Source organism: Vidua macroura, chromosome 5, assembly GCF_024509145.1.
Source record: "Vidua macroura isolate BioBank_ID:100142 chromosome 5, ASM2450914v1, whole genome shotgun sequence".
Classification (NCBI taxonomy): domain Eukaryota; kingdom Metazoa; phylum Chordata; class Aves; order Passeriformes; family Viduidae; genus Vidua; species Vidua macroura.
Genome location: NC_071575.1, coordinates 67422512 through 67444932, shown reverse-complemented (window position 1 = coordinate 67444932; position 22421 = coordinate 67422512). Strand labels below are relative to the sequence as shown.

The window sequence follows — 22421 nt, the reverse complement described above, 5'->3', positions numbered from 1 at the left end:
AAAAAAAGGTTCTTAGAGACAAGGCCATGGGTTATGGCAAGGTATTAATATTTTTTTCTGAAAAGCAGCAGATATAACCACAAAGGTAGAGAATATCTTTACTTCTAAGGTGGGAAACTTCTAAATGAATAGTAGTAATTACATAAAACAAAGCTGAGCAGATGTGATTTGGCCAACCTTTTCCCAAAAACTCTGCTAGCACCCCCACAAATGGTAATATTTCCAAGTTTGCTATAGAATTCCCTTATTTCCTTCTCTCTTGCCTTAATTACATGCCTTCACAACCATTTCTTTTGCACATTTATGTAAACCAGCTGTGTATATATCAGTTTTAAATGCAGAAAAACCAACTGCACTCTGAGGCCTCATAATATCATTTAACAAGCTGAAGGAAGTATTTTTGGTTTATTTTCAGAATGTTAAGTTAATGCAGTAAACAGATGAACTCTAGAACAAGCCAAAGTAAGTGGAGAGGAACAACCTACATTTGCATGCTTCTACTGAGAAATTGCCTGTAAGGGAAAAATGCATCTTGAATTTACACTTTATGAAGGATGAAGGTTTTCCCTACTGCTCAGGAAAGGAAAACAAAAAGAAAAAGAAAAAAAAAAATTCCAAAAGCACAGCTGATACACAGAGCTTGTCCTGGCACAAAGCATCAGGAAAAACCCCAAAACAAAGCCATCACAACTGCCTTTCTCCTTTTACATCACTGAAGCCCACTTCCAAGACACTTAATACCCACTTACAGAAAAAGAGATGATTATGTATTTAAATTGTGGGTTAGAAGCATCAGAATATACTCCCCCTCAAAAGCATAACCATGCAGCCTCCTGGTAACACACAAGACTCCTGGTGAAACATTGTGGGTATCTCAGTTACCTATTTAACAGGTTTTATCTCTTCTGTTAATCAATAACTGAAGCAGTATTTACATTTTTCAAGCTTGTTGGAACACACAGTCAAGGCTGACTACCCACAGCAAATTACTACCATGTTATTAAGCATTTAGCCATTAACTTTGAGAGAAGGGAAAGTCTCACTACTTCACACACACCCACAAAAGCTAAACTACGAGAGGACTGTGGCTGAAGGAAGAGGGTTTATTTAACTGAGGGGATTTCTCTATAGCAACTCTTTTAAGACAAATACCAGAAAGTTTTATTCTGGTCTCAACAAGTACCTGCCTGCTGAGAGCTAATAATTTCATCTCTGTAAACTGAGTATACCTGGGGGAAAATTAAAGTCTTAGAGCACATTGTTGTTATTCCCTTGCAGGACACAAAAGGTTTCTTCATGGGGAAGCATACTAACACTGGGTATTTCTAAATAGGTGAAATATAATAAGGAAAAGCCTTGGGTTAATTATGCTGAAATTGGCAGAGATTGAGTTTGTTCCCTCTCAGGGGAGACAAAATTTCATGTTCAGCAGTGGAGACATTCCAGTATCAGTGGCACCATCTACTGGTACATGCAGTGCTTTGTTCCCTCCAAAAGCATTTCTTCCTCTTGAGAAGAGGGGAAGAACTTAACTAAATCCCCACAAACCCCACAGTATTGCTTTCTCTTCCTGCTCTTCTGATTATGAAGCAAGATCTGGCATCAGGGATGAGTCAGTCACTCTCTGAAGCCTATGTTGAGCATTCAGAATACTCACCACCACAGTAAAAACCACCATTTCTGACCATTGTAATTTAGACCACATACCATGGGCTGAAATCTAGTCAACTCTGGATCTCAGGCTCACATGAGCTACACATCAGTAAAGTATCTAAGAGCATATCTTTCTTCTACCATTTCAAATGTCAGTTTATTTTAAAAAGCCCAAACAAGCAAAACCAATCATAAACCAACTTACAGAAAAGCTTACCTCAAAGTCCTAACTGCAATCTCTCTAAAATGGATGCATCCAAAATTTTATGCCCAGGAAGAGTGAAGGGGGCATTTTGTACATTTCCTAATTTCGGTGATTCTAGAAGACAGCTTAAAGAATGAAGCAATGGAGCCAGAACTCCTGCCTCACAAGCATAACGATAATGGATAAAAGCAGTGCACTCACAGGGCCTGAACAGATACTAAGTGTCACCCACACTGCTCAGTGGGAAGAGAAGGATGATGTGGAATTGGAATGTTACCAGGGAAGCACTTTTGGCTTTTATTTCTTCGCCAGGACATGAAACTCCTTGATCTCAGGCACATCCCTCAATTTTATCCTCAACTGAAACAGGCCACAGAAACACTGATAAGTCAAGTTCAACTGAACAAAAAGAACCTTGCTATAGAGAAGTCTCAGGATGAAAAGCTGACAGGAAATATACAGGAGGCTTGCAGCTTTTGAATTAAAATGTGAACAACTATTTAACACTTAAGAAGCAGCTAACTTCTGAATGAAGAACAACCAATAATAACACTAAAAACTTCCATATGAACAACAGATCTCTTGCTGAAGGTAAACTTGCAACACAGATCACATCAAACAACACAGATAGGAACATCAAAAAATACCATAAGCCACAACAGCCCCTATACTGCTTAACATTTATCTAGAATTGTTTAGAATTTAAAGCCTAAGAAAAGATTTCAGACTTCTCATATTGAAGTAAAAGAAAATCATTTACAGAATTGCAGTATTCTAGTAAACCTAAATAATTCTGTGTACAGGAAGATAATTCAGTTAGCAAAGAATAAAAAGGTCCTAAAGCTGTGAGCAGTATGGGTTAAATCACTGTCTGCAGTCCTGGATTAAAAGGCTAATATTTAGTTTTAAATCAATCCTCCAATGCAAATGTGAAAGCCACTCGTATACTGGCATTGAAAAATCTTTTTAAAAGGCCTTCTGTTCTGTTGGGTTGGAGGTTCAAGTCACAGCTGAAAATGTAAATGTGATCCATTCATCAGTATTCAACAGAGCAGGGCAAAGATGCATTCTAACACTGATTTACAGTGAGTTGAGGAAGAAACGGCCTTTTTTGTCAAATTAAGTTTTCTGTCGTGAAGAATCCTGATTTGTCCCAATCTATCCAACCCCAGTGGTAGACAGAAAGCTCCCTGGCAACACTACATAATGACTTTGATTTCACAGTGTCTGTTTTACACATTAAACAAAAAAACAATTTTAGACTTTTTTGATGAAACTGTTGTGCTTGCACATTTCCCAAAAGTGATCTCAGGAGAAGAAAGAGAACTTATTCTGTCATTGAAATACCTCATTAAGGCTGCAAATAAAGCAGCTAAACTTAAACAGCATTAACTGATATGCTTGGAAACTAAATGCTTTTTGAAAACATACTGCTTTATCTGCATCCTCAAGGACACTGCTCCTCTGAAGCTTTCACAAAAAACCCTCCTCAAAAACATTAGCATAACAGGCACTCTTCTCCCACAGTATCCCAGAGAGATATTGCAAAAATTCTTGGACTAGTAAAAACAAGTATGGAACAACAATAATGGAAGGTAAAGCCATATCATTATGGCTCAGTGAAGAGGTACACAGAGCAAAATCATCATTAATGCACAGTACACAAAGCCTCGAAGCAGTGTGTTACAGAATATACAGTGTTTTCTACATCAGAAAGGATTATGAATGTTGATTTGAAGACACACAGCAGAACTGCTCTTTTACCAACTGAAGCAATATGATTTACCTAAATATTGGGGTAGGTTGCCCTTTCAAATTGTCTGCATCTATGGGCAGTTCCGCTGGTATTTACAATCTAGCTGCACAAGAACAAGCAGCACAGTCAACATCCTGCTTCTCCAGCTGAGTAGTCCATAGATGGGGTCACCAATGCAGGCACATAAACACAACTGAACTTAAGATCTTAAAAGAATCAAGGTAGCTTGAGTATTTGTTAGTCAAGGTCCCAAAGCAGACAGAAGGAAAAAGAATTAAAAAATAATTGCACATCAAATGTTAGTACTTCTTAATATTAGGAATAATTCATATTTATAATCAAAGACCAACAGTGAGAAGATCAGTTGAGCCATTCACTTCAGTGTTAGCTCCAACTACTGAAGCAGAACCATCACAACAGTAGCAGCTCCTCGAGGCTATCCCACCATCTATCCTGCTTTGTTGAGGTCTATGAGAAAAGGTAATATTTTTAAAATTATTATTACTTTTAATACAAATCCACAGGGCAATGGAATTACCACTGGGAAGATGACAAATCAATGGCAATGAGGAAACTATGTATGGTTCTAGGAGTTTATTAACTCTGTCCACAGTGCAGCCTGATCACAGACACATTTTTTTAACAGTGCAATATATCAGGAATTTAACTTTTGCTTTCATGCCATCTATGCTTCAGCATAAGCCACTCCAAAAGTGCACATAAACAAATGGAATATACACTGCTTTTTAAAAATACATGCATATGCTAAATTAAGGGGTGGATCCAGCTTGGTCCCCTTCTGCTCTTACCTTTGTCTAGGAACTATGAAAAGTGCTCGTACTAGTTTTCTTCTGTTGGCTTTCGTATTCATATTCATGCAAAAATCCATTGCTGCCTATAAAGAGCAAAATTAATGCAATGCTTCACTTCAATGCAGTGGGTTTTCAAGAAAGCAACAGAAAATGGAGTTTACACACGGCTTTTACAGATGCTTTAAAAAATAATCATAAGGAAAAATCTTCAGTTCTGGCTAGAACTGACATAGTCAGAAAGCATGTCCACTGAGAGGAATACAGACTGATTAAAATTTAATTCAGCTACTGTCAGACTCCAAAGCTTGACATCTTTATTTCTTATCTATCTGATCTAGCATTATGGCTTTTAAGACTGCAGAAAACAAACTATGACCGTACCTTGTCTATGAGGTCTCTGTTGACACAATTTGGAAGCTGCTGAAGAAAAGCATCTACTATGAGTTTTAAATGAGATCCAGTACTGGCTTCTTCATCCTCTTGTTCTAACAGAGGGAAATAAACAAGCAGCAGACATCTTTAGCTATGAAAGAGAATCATATACCAACAAATTCCCCAAACAGTGCATTTGTAATGTTTAGCTGTTAAGCATTCATTCCTCTTTGTAGTCACTTTTCAGACCACTGCCTTTACATTTGCTTACTTTTAAAAGCTGTGTGAAGGAAATTGGTAACTTTCACTACATGAACATGTTTAAAATAATTTTCACTTGTATCTGAATGACTTGCAATAAAAACATTTATCACAATCCCAGCAGTTTCTAGCTGCTAGTTTCATCAATAAATAAATAGCCCTGAATGCACTCTACAAATCCATAAACTAAAATAAGAGTTCAAAAAAACAAATCATGAAGAAAAAGGATTCTTAAAACCAATTCTTTTTACCTTGCTCATCAAGAAGTTTCTTTGTAAGATCTTCTGCCTCATCTCCACAGTCCAACTCCAGTGCATCATCATTAATATCCAGGTTTTCCAGCTCCAATTCCAGATCCTCATTCCCAGCTGCTTCCTTATTATCTTTGGCATCTTTTGAATCTATTTACAAGTTAAGTAGAAATACCAAATAAATACTAACAAACTGTTAAATATGCACAGTCATTATTAGAATACAAGAAGATTAATGCTCCTAAACCTACACCTCTTTAGTGCCTTAATGGAAAATCTTTTACACAGATAAAGAAAAAAAAGGACAAAGCAGAACAGGAGGAAGATGTTGATGAAATAATATGCTATATAAAAGGTCAAATAAAGATTATTCGTTTCTTTCAACACAATATCTGAATCTGATAAAGATTCAGAAAAGAATAGTTAATATTTTTCTTTGACCACAACACTGGTCCAACACTGAGCATTTTTCCAAGAGATTACAATCTACAGATTCTTAGTGTTTTCTCAGGCCTCCTTCCAATTGCATTTGCAGACTCTGCTTCATTTAAAACAAAAATCAATTTCAAGGCAGATAACCTTATTAAAATTCTAAAATTTTTCAAAGCCAAGTGTGACAACTTCTAAACAGTGCGTGCACCATATGGAAATACAGACTCACAAACAAGTAACATGTTCAGAATCACAGACAAAATTAGTCTGAAATTCACTTTGGTGATATCTCCAGTTCAACCTTTTGGTCCAAATGAATGAACACTACTCACACCAGATTTCTCAGGTATTTTTCCAGTTGTGTTAAAATAGTAAGACAGAGATTCCAGTCTGCCTGGGCAAGCTGCTCCAACATCTAAAAGATCCTTACAGGGAAATGTCAGAATTCTCCAATCATGCATCTTCCGTTACACTTTGAGCCAGGGATGGTGACTTTTTATCCCACTGTACCTGAAGTCTGCATATGCCTGGTTGTGAACTGAGAGCTGAGTCAGAGTGAGGAGGAACCATGCAGGCATTTTAATCTACTGAAGTTTTATGCTGACAGTGGCACCTACCATTAATAATTTAATAAGAAAATAACAGTGAGAAAAACCCCAAATACTAAAATCTGCAAAGAAGGGAAAACTCTTCCCATTTCTCACAGAAAAGTTGGTATTTACTCACAATGGTTAACCTCCAATTACTTGAAATTTACAATTCTAACAATATTAAAATGAATTTACTTTTTTTCTTCCTTAATAACCAGATATAATCCCTATCCCACCTAGTTTATTCTGTAAAAATTCACCCGAACTGGTGTACTGTCCTGATTATCACAAATTATTTCATTAGAGACTCATTAGTTCCATCAAGTTTGTTTATCTGTAGGACAAGATATGTTGAAGAAAATACTCATCTAAGCATCCTACCTCTTGATTCATCTTTGCTCGAATCCTTGTTCTGGGAATATTTTTCATTATCTTTAAACAAAATTGCTGGCACAAAAGCCTTCAAGTCAATGAGATTCTCATAGAAGTTTCTAGCATCTTCATCTTCCCAGATACCCCCCTCCAGGTCATATTCTCCAGGCTTTCCTGGAGTGAAAATATCGATACCAGGTCCGTGTTCTGCAAAAGTAGTGAAACCATAAGAAAATTAATTACACAAATTACAATCTTCTATGGGGAGGCACCTTTAAGAGTCCTTTTCGACAAGTGTTAAACTATTTATTACTACTTCTGTTTTCACTTGAATATTTCAATGCACACTTTAGAAGTGTTTTTAACAATCCAATCTTAGTATTAGACATACCAAGAAATTATCTTTAAATTGTAAATTTCATTTTGATTAAAAACACAGACAGAATCAGAGGAAATCAAATCAAGAAAAACTAAGCAGCACATTATGTGGTATTAGAAAGTTATAACAGACTTTAACAACATTATCATTAAAAGTAATCATTTTGAGTATGATGAACTGTATGTACCCCACTGTTTTAAGGATGAAGTTTAAAAAGAACAATTTAATATTTAGAGGCATTAAAAAATACAGTTCTTTAAAGTTCAAGATAATTTAAAACAAAAGAAACTCATGATTTCAACAACATCTCAACAAATCTCAAAGTTTAGATTTAAAGGCATTGAAAGCTGCACTTCTGCTCAGGAGGCTTGACAGCCACACCTAGTGACTTATCTGGCTTATCAGTATCTTCCTGCCCACAACATCATGACCCAAAATAGACTTCAAACATATTTTTTAACAGTATCAGCTTTAAAAACACTGACAGTTTTAAAATACTAAAACCTGCAAAATATTAAAAGGAAAGGATCAGGTTAAAAACATTTCTAATTTTCCATTTATTAGTCTATCTCCAGAAACAAACCTAAAGAGATATTACTTAATTTTCCATAACTACGCAGAATATACAATAGTTATGGTTACATATTAGGCATAATTACTTTAATTTAAATAAACAAATGTATTATTCATTATATGATATCCTTTAGGGGGAAGGGCTGAATGAAATGAAACCAGCAGAAAGAAAACATTGGTAAGAGGGTTTGGTTAGTTTTTTCACCACATCCAAGCCGAGTTCAAGGTTCTGCTGACCTGCTTTAGAATCTGGCTTACCCTCAGGTGTTGGTTTTTCTTGGGGGAGGTCAGGCATGTTCTCATCCAAAAGATCAGCCAGAGACTGAGAATTTGCCAACAGCTTCTGATACGACATTGCAAACTCCTCATACTGCTTGTGTCGATCTTCACTCAGCTCTCCTTTGGAGTGGAGAATGCGTCTACAAAAACCAAATTTACAGTAAGACCACCTTTTTCCTTAAAATATATTTGAGCTATGCTGAACCATTAGGAATTTCTCTGAGCAAAGCTAACCTGCCCTCTTTGAGGGAACTGTAACAATTCTAATTTAGACTGCAATAGCAAACATTTAAGTGACACTATTCTTTTTCCAAACCACAATGAATTTTCAACTTCAATCCTACTGAGGACAGTACAGTCACAGAAGCTCCAGCTTCCATGTCAAAGAGAAAGGCCCACTTACTCTTTGCCACAATTAAGCTGTAAAAGTCCTAAAAAGACTTATATAGTAAAATAAAATATTCAACTTTATCAACAAGCTAGCTAAAAGTTGCTTTGCACCTGTAACAATCAATTTCCACATTGTTTGAATGATTATATGAGTTATTATCACCAGGAGGGTCAAGAAATTTGCAAGCAGCCCGGTGACTTTCCAACAAAACAAGTTATTTCAAGGCTATTGGTCCAAATTATGAGCAGCTGTATTTGTTTCTTCAGCTGGTCTTTATTTTCTTTTACAAAACTATTCATACTTGTTTCAAATAATAATTTTTAACATTGAAGTCTGTTGTCAAAAGTAACTTGCACTTGAAGGAACCTAATCACTGCTTACAAGTGCTGGAACCACTGAGCAGGTACCCTGCACTGAAATGAAAGCATCAGAAGTCTGAAAAAAGGTGCAAATGCCACAATTTCCAAAGCAGGTTGTATCGTTACATTATCGTCTGTAGGATTCCATTATCATTAGGCTTTTATTATGCAATAGGCAAACAGTCACAGTCTTGCCAAAGCATTTTGTGGCAAAAGAATTCTGAAATAGTTAAGGCAATATAAGTTGAGTCTTCTTGCTCCAGATTAATTGTAAAACAAAAGTCTTCTTTGTACACATTCACAGGGTGAGCAGCAAAATCCCTTATCCCTACTCAGAAGCAGAAGTGGACACAGGTGTCTGGCAAAAGAGCAAGAAGCACTAATGCTGGCAAAAGTTCTATTTCTCTGATAAAACACGCTTATTTAACATGTATTGCCTGCTCCTGCAAAGAACAGTAAAGAAAAATTAACAAATTAAATAACCACTGAGTATCTGTGAAGTGCAGTAGTTCAGTTTGGATTCAGGAAACACATCAAGTGTCAGGTCATAGCTTTTCCATGGAGACTGCTGTCCATTGCATACATATTTTAAACCAGCAGCTTTATAAACATGAGCATTGAAGCTCTCTGCTATTATTAAAAAACAAAAAAGCAAAGTGCTGTAACAATAGTACAAGACATTCAGTTCTCAATTTCAGTTTCAAGAAGACAAGTGTTAACCAATTCAAACCAGCTAAAGCAAATGAAGCAAACTCTAAAAAGCATGGTTCACCTCTGAATACAATTACAAGTACAGCACATAGTACTTGTCTTAATTTATGTCTCTTCAAAGCACAAGGCAAGTTCAGCACACCAAAAACATCTTTAATTTAGACAAAAGAAGTTTCTTCCTTTTTTGAAGGAAAACTCTTTTCAGAATATGAAAAGAGTTTGAAAACTCTTTTCAGAATATGGGAAACAAGGTGCTTCCTTCCAATGACACAGCCTGACAAGTTTTGTTGTGCCCCCAGCTGTGTAACCAAATGACCACCAGGTTCTATGTTATATGAAAGTCAAAGAGTAACTCAAGGTACTTTTCCAAACTATCCACTTAACCAGCAATGCTTGAGTCTGCTTTAATTTTACCTAAGTGATTCCACAGATAACACAGCACTAAAGCACTGTTAATTTAGCATAGTAATTTTCAATTAATTCAACCAAATTGTACAGCTTAAATTATTTCACGGTCATTCTCCTGACAGAGATAAATTGATGAGTTATTTACCTGACAAAATATCATAACCTTAACATGTGACACAGTTGATGCACAAAAGGGAACAGTTCACTCCCTATTCACTTCACTGATTGTGGAATAACACTCTGAATAAAAACTACAGCAAAATGGATCAGATTTTCAATACACAGAGAATAGCTTTATCCAATAGGATTATTGTTTAAAAAAAAAAAAAAAAAACAAGAACAACCAAACCAAACAAAAACACTCCAAAAAACTGCCACCCACAAAAAAACCAAAATTCAAAAGCAAGTAAGGAATCAACTGCACAATCACTTTCCCAAAATCCACAGCTTAGGAAGATTTCTACAATACTCATAGACTTCTTACTTCGCAAATATCTGTCTTGCCCTCCTCATGCCTTGCACTTCCCTAGCAAGCAAATGCCATGAATCTGTTACAGATGTTGTAAACAAATAAAATCTGGTAGGAAAGACTTTTTATGTCTTATTTAACAAAACTTATTCCTCAACTTTCATTAAGGAGTTAAAATAGACACCTTAAAGTTCAGAGGGAAATAACAGAGTTCTCTTTATCCAGTGATAAATGATAGCTCTTCACATTCCTTCCCCAAAACAAAGCTTTGCACCCAAATTGACAGGGATAATTCAGACAACAAGGTGCTCAAAGAGGTCCCTCATCTGCCTTTGTCTGATCTACTCAAAGCAGGCTCAGCAATGAGGTCAGACCAGGCTGCTCAGGCTCTGTCCACTCATTTTTATGCAGTTGTACAAGTAAATATTAAAGTATAATTCTTTCTCCCAGATAATTTACATTCTTTCTGCTTCTTGCTTTCTTAACATATTTTATACCTCTCAGAAACTTTTTTCACTCTATTTTCTATCATACAGACTTTGTAACACCCACTCATTGAAACACCAGCCAGAACCAATGTGTCCAGAACTAATGATGATTGTGAAAGTATAAAGGTTCATATTCATTCACTTTGAAAAAATTACACCTTAGTCAGTAATGTACTTTGAATTAGTAAGGTACTTGCAGAAATAACAGTACTTCAAAAGTCAGTTTATGATCCTGTGAAATTCAACACTTGGCTGAGTCCAGATAGGACTGCAGCACAAAACCCATCAGCACAAAGGATTCTTGCTTTGGAAACATAAAAATTTAATGCATTCCAAGCATACATTTGGTTCTGGATGGATGTCCAGCCTTTTAACTGAAATACGTGTCTATAAACAGTAACGTGTTTGTTTGTGTCTGACTGGAATGCCTCCAGAAGAAATTAAGAATGACTGTTTTAAGAATAGCATTTGGCTCCAATAATGAGAATTCAGGATGTTTTAAAGCAAACAGTTATTAAACAATGTGAAAATGGCAGAAATAAAATAATTCAGGATCTCAAAGTCTGCATATTCATACCCTGCAATATTAGTACTGCATATAAATATTCAGGAGGACTTTTATCAAATTGTCTATACCCTCCAACATTTTAATATATTTATTTAATATATATTTGTCCACCTTGGAGTGTAACAAATACTTTCTTAATTTAACCTATTTTTTTCTTCATCCTGGTACACTAAAAAAAGTAAACAAGCCAAAGCAATTGTGGCATATGCTTCATTTGATACATGTGGGTGGAAAGGGAGAAATCAGACTGTGCCAACTGGAAAAGGACAGTACCAGTTGGGAAAGCAGCATTGCTCTCATGCTGATAAGGAAACAGCACCAAACAGAGGAAAGAGAATTACAACTAAAGGTCAACCTCCCTTTCCTTTAAAAGATATTCAAAGGGTCTGTTTTGTCCCTGCTTTTTAAGTATTCAGAACAAATTTAGAACTTTTTTTAGAAACATTGCAGAACACACTGCTAACACACTTTGTTCATAAATACTACAACAAGTCTAGGCATTTAATAATTAAACTAATTTTTATGCATAAATAAAAAGCAACATTCAATTGTCACCTGTTTTGTCTTTCAATATTTTGTAGCTCCCTGTGGTCCCTTTTCAGGTGTTTGGTCAAAGATGTAAAGTATTCCTTCAACAAATTCTGGAAGGGCTGTTGTTTCTCTGGGCTAATTATCTCACTAGGAGGAAAGCTCAAGTTAAACTTCTCTGCAACAGTTTTTACCTTCCTTGGTACCAAACCAGCAATGTCATCTCCACAGTGCCGACAAAAGCTGATAACCACAGAAACATGAGTGTGGGATTCTCGATCAGCGTTAATAATATTTTTAAGCTGCTCATAGATTAAAGACAAACCTTCCTTGTCAGTGAAAATCCCAACTATTGTCAATTCTGCAATGAAACGCAAATCAGTTCTTAACTTGGTAATGTTGGGAGTCTTCTCTTCTTTCCTTGCTTCAAAATGTTTTTTCCAGGCCTGAAGTAACGAAGGAGCAAAATCAGCGTATCGCTGGTGAAAGAGGGAACACAAGTGCACAGCACAGTTCACGTCTGATATTTTCAGTTTGGCCTCCACAATAGAAGCTACTGCTTCGGCAATGTATTTGCTTAAATTCAGGCTATTAAAGTCATGGGACAAGGAATCCCTTTGTTGCTCTGTAATGGTTTTTAGCTTCTTAACAAAAGCTGTGTTTTTCTTCAGGCTGGAGTCCAGTCTGCTGAAGAAGTTTTCCTCCGGACGACTCTCCGGTGCGTTCTGGTTTTTGCTGCGGAGCTCTTTTCTTGCCTGATGGCGCTCCCAAGCCTCCTGATGGAGCTGATGTGCTTCCTCCTTCTCCCTGTGAGACATAAAAATTACTCATTTTGTTATGGAGCCTTAATCTCAGAGTATCAGTACAGAGGAAAAAAGGTCACAGTTGGAAAACCTTCAGGAGTTCTAACACCATTTCACCTCTCTTCTTTAATATCTACTAAGCCAATCCTAGAAAGCTAAAGCATCTGCTTCAGAAGCTCCGTTTAATTTTTGTGCTGCAAAGGGCAAGTACTACTTGTTACAAAATTTCTCAAATATTTCTACGCAGAACATATTAATCCCAACAGACTTTGAAAATATAAACATGAAACTCCATTTACCACAGATGAAGATGAAGTTCTCACAGAAGAGGAAACAAGCCTTTTAACAGGTTTCTGTATTACACATTTAAGGAAAATCTTTTATTGCCGATCTAGTGAAATTACACAGAAAATTTGGAAAACGTCAAATATATCTGTCCCAGCTAGAATTTGGCTATGACATTGCCTCAATCTTAAAAGGGAAATATTTCAGCCACCTTCAACCCTGTACTATGGTTGGATAACATAATATTTCAGCCACCTTCAACACTGTACTATGGTTGGATAACATAATAAGAAACATGGTCTTGGTAATATCACATATTAAACTTCCAGGTTAAATTCTGAGTTTGCCATCCAAGTATCAGTTGTCTGTGACTGAGTAAAAGTAATTTCTCACATCAGATTTGCTCCTGTTATGTATGGTCTGTAGACCTGTTAAGTCTGTATTCCAAATTTTTGGACAACAACACTTCATCTTAAATGCATCTGCAGTTCTTTATTGTTCTGGTTTGGGCTGGGACAGAATTAATTTTCTTCAGAGTATCCTGTATGGGGCTGTGTTTTGGATTTGTGCTGGAATCAGCGTTGATAACACAGGGGTGTTTTCACTATTGCTGGGACGGGCTTACACACAGTCAAGGCCTTTTCTGCTCCACACCCCAACTCCACCCCACCAAGGAGGAGTCTGGGGCTGCACAAGTTTGGAGGAAACACACCCAGGACAGCTGACCCCAACTGACCCAAGGGATAGCCCAATCCATATGACATCATGGCCAACACATAAATCTGGGGGAAGAAGGAAGGGGAGGGATGATAGGAGTGATGGTGTTTGTCTTCCCAAGTCACTGTTAACATTTTACAGAGACCTGCTGTCCTGGGGAGTGCTGGGGAAGTGGGGAATGAATTCCTTGTTTTGGTCTGCTTGCCTGCACAGCTTCTGCTTTACCCACTGAACTGTCTTTATGTCAACCCATGAAATTTCTCACTTTTACTCTTCTGATTCTCTTCCCCGTCCTGTTGAGGGGAGGGAGTGGCTGTGTGGGGCTGATGCCAGCTGCGGTTAAATTACAACATTTACTCAAGCACAATTGTGCTCTCCATGGTCATCACATGACAAACCCCCATAACAGAGACCAAACTAACAGAGGTTACAAGTGAAAACTCAAAACCTCTTAGAAGTCATAAGGCACAATCAGACAGGCACATAAAATTGGTAGTACTAAATGCAACTTATTAAAAGAAACTCCAACACTTCATCTTTTATAACTCTGATCACAATCCTGATAACAGAACTCCAGCATTTGGCACAGTTAAACCTTTAAAAGATAACTTACTTCAGCTGAGCAGCTTCTTCTTCTTGTTTCTTTTTTTCTTCCTCCTCTTGTTTCTTTTTCTCCTCTTCTTCAAGTTTCTTTTTTTCTTCTTCTTCTTTCTTCTTTTGCTCCTCTTCTGCCTTTACTTTATCCTCTTCTTTTTTCTTCCGCTCCTTGTCTTCCTTCTTTCTTTTATCCTCTTCCATTTTTTTCTTTTTATCTTCAGGAACCTTTAAAGTCTCTCTCTTCATGCCAACCTTCACATCTTCTTTTGGCTTCTCCCTGGTGCTCACTGGTCGCCTTTCACTAAATTCTTTTTCTTTATTATTTAACTGAGATTCTTTTTCTTCCATATTTGGCTTTTTGCGCTCAGCTGGCATTGTGTTATCCAGGCAAACCTGCAGAACCACAGGAAAACAAGTCCTTTTAAATTGCTGTTGATATTTTAGTCATTTTTCAGAGCCCACCCATATTCACTTAACTCACAAATGCGTGACTCATCAGAATAAAGGTTTACATTTTCTTCAACTAAGGAACAGACCTGACAAGTAAAAACTAATCATTTTGTAAGCATGTTGTTCTGCAAAGTTGTCTCCAGCATAAATTGTGAAATAAAATCATCTTGAAGTTTCTACTACCCAAGAAATGTAAGATCTTGAACATAAACAAGTTCATCTGAAAGAAAAATAATTCAAGACTGATGAAAACAAACTACTCCAAACTCAAAAGTAAGTACACGCTTGATACATCAGCATGCATGTGCACCTCACTGACCTTTCCACATATCTCCTAAGAATTCTCTCCCTTCCACTACCACTACTTAGGATCCTAGGATAATGCAGGTTACATGGGACCTCAAGTAATCCATCCTCCCGCTCAAAGCAGGGTCAGTGACGAGTTCAGACAAGACTGTTCCATTCTTGAAAAATGTCAAGGAAAGAAACTGCACAACCCCTCTGGCCAACCTGCTCCAATGCTAGATTTATCCTCATTGTGAAAAGGCATCAACTTGCTTCCTTCTTTCCTCACCCTTCCCCAGATTTCCCCAGCATCTCCAGCACTCAGCACAAGTAGCAGCTGAAGAGCGAGCAGTGCTGACGAAGCTGGATGCACAAACCTCCCTCCCAGCAGAGCAAATGGAAATAATATCAGAAAGGCTGCAATTACCAAGATTTATCAAAGGCTACAATTTCTCTCTCCTTCTACTCAACCAACATTTTTGTAGGAGCTTTAGCCTCTTTGGGGTTTTCAGCCCCCCAAGCTTTGGCTAAGGACACAAAAGGTAACACATATTGAACACAAAAGGGTAAAATCACAGGATAATTCTGATTAGGAGGAAACTGTGACAAGCACCTACTTCAGGCCCCTGCTCCAAGCAGATCAGAGGCTTGGCTAAGGCTTTAGTATCTCCAAGAACACAGAAGCAATGGTCCCCTCTGGGCACACAGAGAAAAAGCTTTTCCTAATACCAACCTGGAAATTGCTGTGCCCCACACTGTGTTTCTTTTCATCCTGTCCCTGCACAGCGTGGAGGAGAAGCCAGCTTCATCTTCACTATGCTCTCCCATCAGGTTGTTTTAAGACAGTAATAAGATTTCCCCTTCTCTCCTTACAGATCAAGAACCCAGTTCTCTCTGTTTCTCTTCATATCATGTCCTCCAGCCTCCCTGTGCTCTTGGTGATCTTCCAATAGACTTATTTCAGTGTGCCAATGCCTTTCTTGGAAACAGAGAACCCACACCTGGATGTGGTAAGTACTGAGCAGAGACTCACCTTCAGCCTTATGGTTAAATCCTGGTACTACAGCCTAGAATGCAAGGGCATTCTGCTGACTCATGTCAGGGTCAGATGGGCCAAGCAGGACCGCAAGAGACAATTACAATCACCTAGGTTTTTACTTCAGGCTAAATTAATTTCTTAACACCAAAAATAATTTTCACATACTTACATGCTTCAAGTTAAATGCATGCATAGGTGGGACTGATAGGACACCACTGTATGTGATGCCTTTTGAAGAGCCATCACTTCGTTTTTATTAGTAACACCAGTTTGATTCCCAATGGCCACCACTACTTTTGCCTTTTAACATTTTATTCTGGATTATGAAAACATCCTAGATTCACCAATTCCCTGCATCTACTCAGAGTGGATAATGAGACACCTGCATTCCAATCTAATGCAGAATGCTTCTGGCATTAATTTTAACTACTTTGAAATATGTTTATAAATTAAACTTCACAATAAAGACGATATGTTCCTTAATAAGCATTGCACATTCCCTCTGCCATCTCCCAGACAATAAAATGACATATTTACATGCTGTCTATCCTACCCAGATGAAACTGTATTACAATATTTAAGGTGCTCAGCCAGAGCTTCTGAAGAAAAAATGGTCTGCAAAAATTTACAGTACCAGTATTTACACCTGGGCAGTGACAACCTACCAGCTGGGAAGGAACCTATTCATGACTTGGCCTCTGGGAGCAACTGGCAACAGCACCAATGGGGAAATGTCTCTGACTTATGGAAATCAAATCAGCATTGCTTAAACAAGCACTAGCACATTTGGCTCCCTAATGCATGTCTACAACTATAAAATTTCAGAACTACTTGAATTCTAAAACCACTGATCTTAGAACAGTATTATTATGAAATCAGTACTTAACCAAAGAGGGAAGGGGTTGCCTATGTTTAAAGAAATGCTGGAACAGCATGTCACAATTCCAATACTCTGAACAAAATATCTAGCCAGCTACACAAGTAACTTTTAACAACAGGGTTATTTACCACAATCATTATGGTACTTGAGCTCTTACTAAATTTAGGAACTCAGAATTCTGTTTTAAAGATGTATCTGATGTTTGCTTGTATAAAAGCAAACCAGAAAAGATGGGATAAAAAGAAAAGGAATGGAGCATAATTGACCACAAGGCAATATTATCCACGTTTTCCCAGTGAACACTGGAGTCAAAAAAAAACCCCAAAAATCTCGTTTTACAGTAGGATTCTGTTCTGTGTCCCAGAACAGGTATGTTGCAATACTTCTCACTACCTACTGCGTGTACAGCTCCTTATCTCCCAAACCTTTCCGATGGCTCTGCCAGCTCGTTGGTGCCGACACCAAACGCCCGAGGGCAGCAGGAGGCGGCGCTGCCGCTGCCTCCAAGCTGCACCCCGGCTGATCCAGCGCGGAGCTCCAGCCAGGCGGAGCTCCCAGCCGGCACAGAGCTCCCGCGACAGGCAGAGTAGAACTGTCCCATAAGCAACTTTCCCAAAAGTTGTGGGAAGCAGGGAAAAACGGAAACAGACAGCTGGCTCACCTGGGCCTCATTTCCATAGGAAACAAAGCTGAAGATGGCATGGAAACATTAAGAGAAACTTTATTCTATTTAATATTTCACATTTACATTAATATACTGATGAAAAGGCGTAATAATGACATGAACTCCATAAGCCAACAGATAGGACAAACCAGCACTCACACCAGAAAATTAGGAAGGACAGAGAAAACAGAGACAAGACAAACATCCCTATGCCTTGGCACCCCATTTCTATAGTGATACTAACATGTTTTAACACTCCTTCTTCTCAGTTTCAGCATCTACAGACAACATGTTTTTAGAGGGAACTGTTTTTCTTAATTTTTCAATATTTGATGTACAGTGACTCATTTGCAGTTAAGTCAATTTTTATTGTACTTAAGTTTCTATTTTTTTTAAACAATTATCTTGGAATTTGGAAGAATGGGACTGGGTTCATGATACTCTGAGCTCAGAGACTTATGAAGCAGTTTTGAAATACAGAAGTAACATTTAAGAAAAACCATCTGTGTTATTTACTCATGAGGAAAGCAGAGAGTAATATAAGGTATTCAGCATCACAAATCTACTCACAATTCAGAATAAAAGAATAAACATCAGCACCTTGGCCCTCAAAGCAATACTCTCAAGTCAATAAAAACAGTCTACTCTCAAAGCCTGTAGTAACATGGTCCAGAGTCCCCATCCTTGCAAACACAAGTATGAGGGAAGGAAATACAGTTCTATTAAACTAAACACAATGAAATTTTTCACTAAACATTAAATGGATTACATAAATAGTCCTGTCTGCAGCTAATCTATTACAAAAGAGATATGGGAGATAAATGTAGGCAAGATGTCCCACCTCTGACTGGATGAAAAATCTCAAAGAGCAACAAACTCCTCCATCACTAGTTATCACACCACTAGAATTCTGCAAGTTTCAAAAACTGAAATGCAATTAAGGTTCTCTTAATGCAAGGGAAGGTGCATAAGAGAAATACCAAGGTCAGTGAGGAAAAAATAAACTTACAGGTTTTGGAAAATGAGACACAGCACACAGAAAAAAAAAATGTCGTGTAGAGAGAGAGGAGTCCCCCACACAGTGGCAGGGAAGGTTCAGAGAACCACAGAATATCCTGACTTGGAAAGGTCCTTTAAGGATCATCAAAGTCCAACTATTGTCACTGCACAGGACACGCCAAGAGTCACACCATGTACCTGAGAACATTGTCCAAACACTTCTGGAGTTCTGACAGGCTCGGTGCTGTGACCACTGGCCTGGGGAGCCTGTTCCGGTGCCCAAACACCCTCTGGGTGAAGCAGCTTTTCCTGATATCCCACCTAAACCTCCCCTGACACAACTTCAGGCCACTGACACATCTTCTGGCCGACCTGCCGAACAGCCGGGCACTTTTACTTTCGCTTCTACACCTCTCGGGGAAAATCTTTTGCTGCCAAACTTGCAGGAAAGCGCTTTCCACCGTGAAACAGAGGCCTATAGACAAGGCACTAAGTATAAAAAGACTCCTCCGCTACCACCCCAATCCCCGCTCGCAGCTCTCCCGCAGCTCGGGCCCTTTCCCGGATGGGACCAGCAGCTCGGGAACAGCAGCTTCCGGTGCTCTCCTGACCTCCCTCTCCCAGTGCTCTCAGGCACCGCCACCCGAGCATTCCCTACTCCGAGCCTTCCCTCCTCGGAGCCCCACGGCCCCTCCGCCTCCGGAACCACCCTCCCCGTGTCCCCGCCATCCTCTCCCCGTCTCCGAGACCCCGTCCCCACACGCGCCCCGGCACCGCCCTCCCGTCCCGTCGGTGCCCGCGGTACCTGTGCCCGGTGCCGACATGGGCCCGCCCGGCGCCGCCGCCGCCTCCTCCGCCCCTCCGAGGCCCCCGAGCGCTTCTCCCCTCACGGCGACCGGGCCTCCGCCGCGCTGCCTGACCCACGGCGCTGCCCCGACCGAGCCCGCCGCGCCCGCCCCGCCACGCCCGGGCGCGAAGGGAGGAGCGGCGCCGCTTCACGGCGGCAGAGCCGCGGCTGCGGGCGGCGCGGAGCGGCGCTTCCCGAGGGGCGGGGGTTAGGCAGCGCGGAGGACAGCCCTGCCGGGGTCCTGGCGGCGGACTGGTTACCGGGAGTGCGGAGGCGGAAGGGGAAGAGGAACGGGAACGGGAATGGAAGAGGAAAAGGGTTCGGCCCCGCGTCCCTCACAGCGGCGGGGAAGGCGGAAATAGCTTCTGCATGTCGCTTCCTCGGTGGCCTCAGCGCACGACTCGGCTTATGGAGCCGCATGACGTCACTGCAGTGACGTGTCTGTGCCCGCCAGGCGTCACGGCAGCTGTCACGTCGCGGGTGGGGCCCTCCGGTGTCACCGTGATAAAACATTGGGGTGACGGTGTCTGAACACCAAATTACTGCCTCAGGGGTGGTTTCATGGGCGTCCATTACTGTGCCCAGTTCTGGGCTCCTGAGCACAAGGGCGACAAGGAACTGCTGCAGAGGGTCCAGCGGAGCCACAGGGATGAGGAGGCCTCTGGAGCATCTCTCCTGTGAGGAGAGACTGCGGGAGCTGGGCTTGTTTAGTCTGGAGAAGAGAAGACTGAGAGGGCATTTCATGAATGCAAGTAAATATCTCCGAGGCAGGTGCCAAGAGGGTGGTGCCAGGCTCATCTCAGTGGTGCTGAGTGACAGAGCAATGGTCATATAACATAAGAGATTTCACCTCAAATGAGGAATTGAGGGTGGCAAAGCACTGGGAGAGGCTGCTCTCAGATTCTCCCTCTGGACACATTCACAACTCACCTGGATGTGTTTCTGTGTCACATGCCTAGGTGACCCTGCCTTGGCAGGGGGTTGGACTGGATGATCTCCAGAGGTCCCTTCCAAACCCACTCATTCTGTGATTCTGCCATTGGGTGTGTTTTCTAGTCTAAATTTGGTCTCTCTGCCCTCTTGTCCAGTCACTGTTCCCACCTGGACATCTGAGGATATTTTGCCATGGTGAATTTAGTGGCACAAAGCTCCTGAATTTGTTGGAAACGCTCTCTGCCTGCGGTTCTGGGCACGGCATTACCTCTTGGGCAACTCTAAAGCTGCCTAAGCTGGAAAAAGCTGGCACAGCCCAGAGCTGCAGAGTGAGAATCTGGTGTTTATTTTACATTTTGAATCCAGGTTATGACAGAAGCTTTTACGTTGGGAAAGCCTTTACACCCCTCTGGGCTTAGAACAAGCCTTCAGCAATATTGGACTGTGACAGCAGGCGCAGGCCTGGGTGTACATAATGAGGTTATTCAGCTATTAAAGTTGCTTTTTATTCAGAGGCAAGAGTCAGCCCCAACAGAAGACACTGTTTACTGATGCAGAGCTTTAGGTGTGTTCTGCCAGCTGGTACAGGACGAGACAGGTTTTTTTTGTTTTGTTTTGTTTTGTTTTTTTTCCCCAGAGAAGACCTCTCCTCTCTGCTGTTTAACTTCATTGCTCATTTTGCAGACATGTCTAAAAACCTCTTTCTGGACAAATTAGAAAGGAGTTGTGCTTGTTATTGGCACAGATCATTCACATGTCCCTGCTCACAAAGATCTCATTTCCTTGCCAAAATATCTTAAACTACCAAATTGATTAAACTGATTCACTGGAGTGGAGAAGATCCATGGCAGAACATAGCAAAAAAGGGGAGAGAAAATCCATGTTAGTGTTGGCATTTTATTTTCCAAAGGCACCAATCCTTTGGCCTGTCAATGAATGCCTCAACTACTCTTTTTAGGGGGAATTGGGTTATACTTGGGTTAAGTATCAGTGGCACTGGCATTACAACTAGAGATGTTGGCTTATTTTCTTCTGAAGCACGATGTTGCTGCCCTTTCTAACATGAATAAAAAGCACAATCACTACGGTTTTGAAAGGAAAGCAAAATCTCCTTCTGTGTTTATACCACACTCCCACACCTACAATTATGTTGGAACTCGCTCTTGTAAAGGCCATACAATCAAACTTCAGAAAACTTTTCCTCCTAAAGGACCTGTTTCGTTTGTGCACATACTAATCAAGCTTTTGTACTGATTTACCAAAACCCAAACCAGGTAGCTGTCATTTCCTGAATCTCAGACATAAAGCATGTCTTTTTTTTTTTTTTTTTTTATTTCCTGAAGCTCTTCCTCCCAAATTGTTTTATATGTTTCCTCAATTACTGGCACCAAACTTGCACACAGTATTCAAATTGTGCCAAATACTGGCCTAATGTAGAAACTGTAGGTGTCCTCTATATTTTCTTGCAGCCAAATCCAGCAAATTATCTTCTTTTCTGAGTAAGCAGATATCCACATAATTTCTTTAGACCCACCTGCTTTTTTCTCATGATTTTTGGAGATTATTTATAGCCCCTGTTTCCTGGAAAGGAGCTACATTTTAGTGTATGTGAAAAACGCCAATCACTTGGTTTTTAAAATGTTAAAATTTAATAATAATAAAATAGTTATAAAAATAGTAATACAATTAGAGTAATGAAAATTTAGAGTTAGGACAATTACAAGACAATAAAAAGCAAAGAATTACGGACGTCCGGATGCTCTCGGGCCCTTAAGCCCATAAGCATGCCTTGTGAACAAAGGAATAACCTTTAAAAGCAATAGCCTGTTGCATATTCACACATCTCATACATGATGCATACATTCCTTGCAAATTAAGAACTTTTCTGGTTTTTGTCAACTTCTTAATCCTGGTGGTTCCATAAAGACGGAGAGAAGGTGGAAGAATGTTTGTCTTTTCTGATAAGGAGGCTGTAACTCTTTATGGGCCCTGTCACTGCCATCTCTGTGCGAAGGATTTCTTGATTATCTCATCTCGAGCTAGTTAAAAAGTATCTTACATAGCA

At 39.7% G+C, this 22421-nt stretch overlaps 1 protein-coding gene across 3 annotated transcripts in view; it reads right to left on the bottom strand.

Annotated features, from left to right (window-relative positions):
• Positions 1–19472, bottom strand: part of UPF2 (UPF2 regulator of nonsense mediated mRNA decay) — a 51155-nt gene extending 31683 nt beyond the window's left edge. For 2 of the 3 annotated variants that reach the window (XM_053977684.1, XM_053977687.1), the window contains exons 1-8: positions 19382–19472; positions 14276–14652; positions 11885–12664; positions 7915–8075; positions 6714–6911; positions 5311–5460; positions 4808–4911; positions 4424–4509 (exon numbers count right to left, since the gene is read on the bottom strand). In XM_053977684.1, coding sequence (XP_053833659.1) covers positions 4424–4509; positions 4808–4911; positions 5311–5460; positions 6714–6911; positions 7915–8075; positions 11885–12664; positions 14276–14634 — 1838 coding nt within the window. In that variant the 5' untranslated portion in view covers positions 14635–14652; positions 19382–19472. Of the gene's footprint in view, positions 1–4423; positions 4510–4807; positions 4912–5310; positions 5461–6713; positions 6912–7914; positions 8076–11884; positions 12665–14275; positions 14653–18774; positions 19129–19381 lie in introns of those variants that run through there. The other variant, XM_053977686.1, reaches the window with a different exon arrangement.
• Between the last annotated feature and the right edge of the window lie 2949 nt (positions 19473–22421).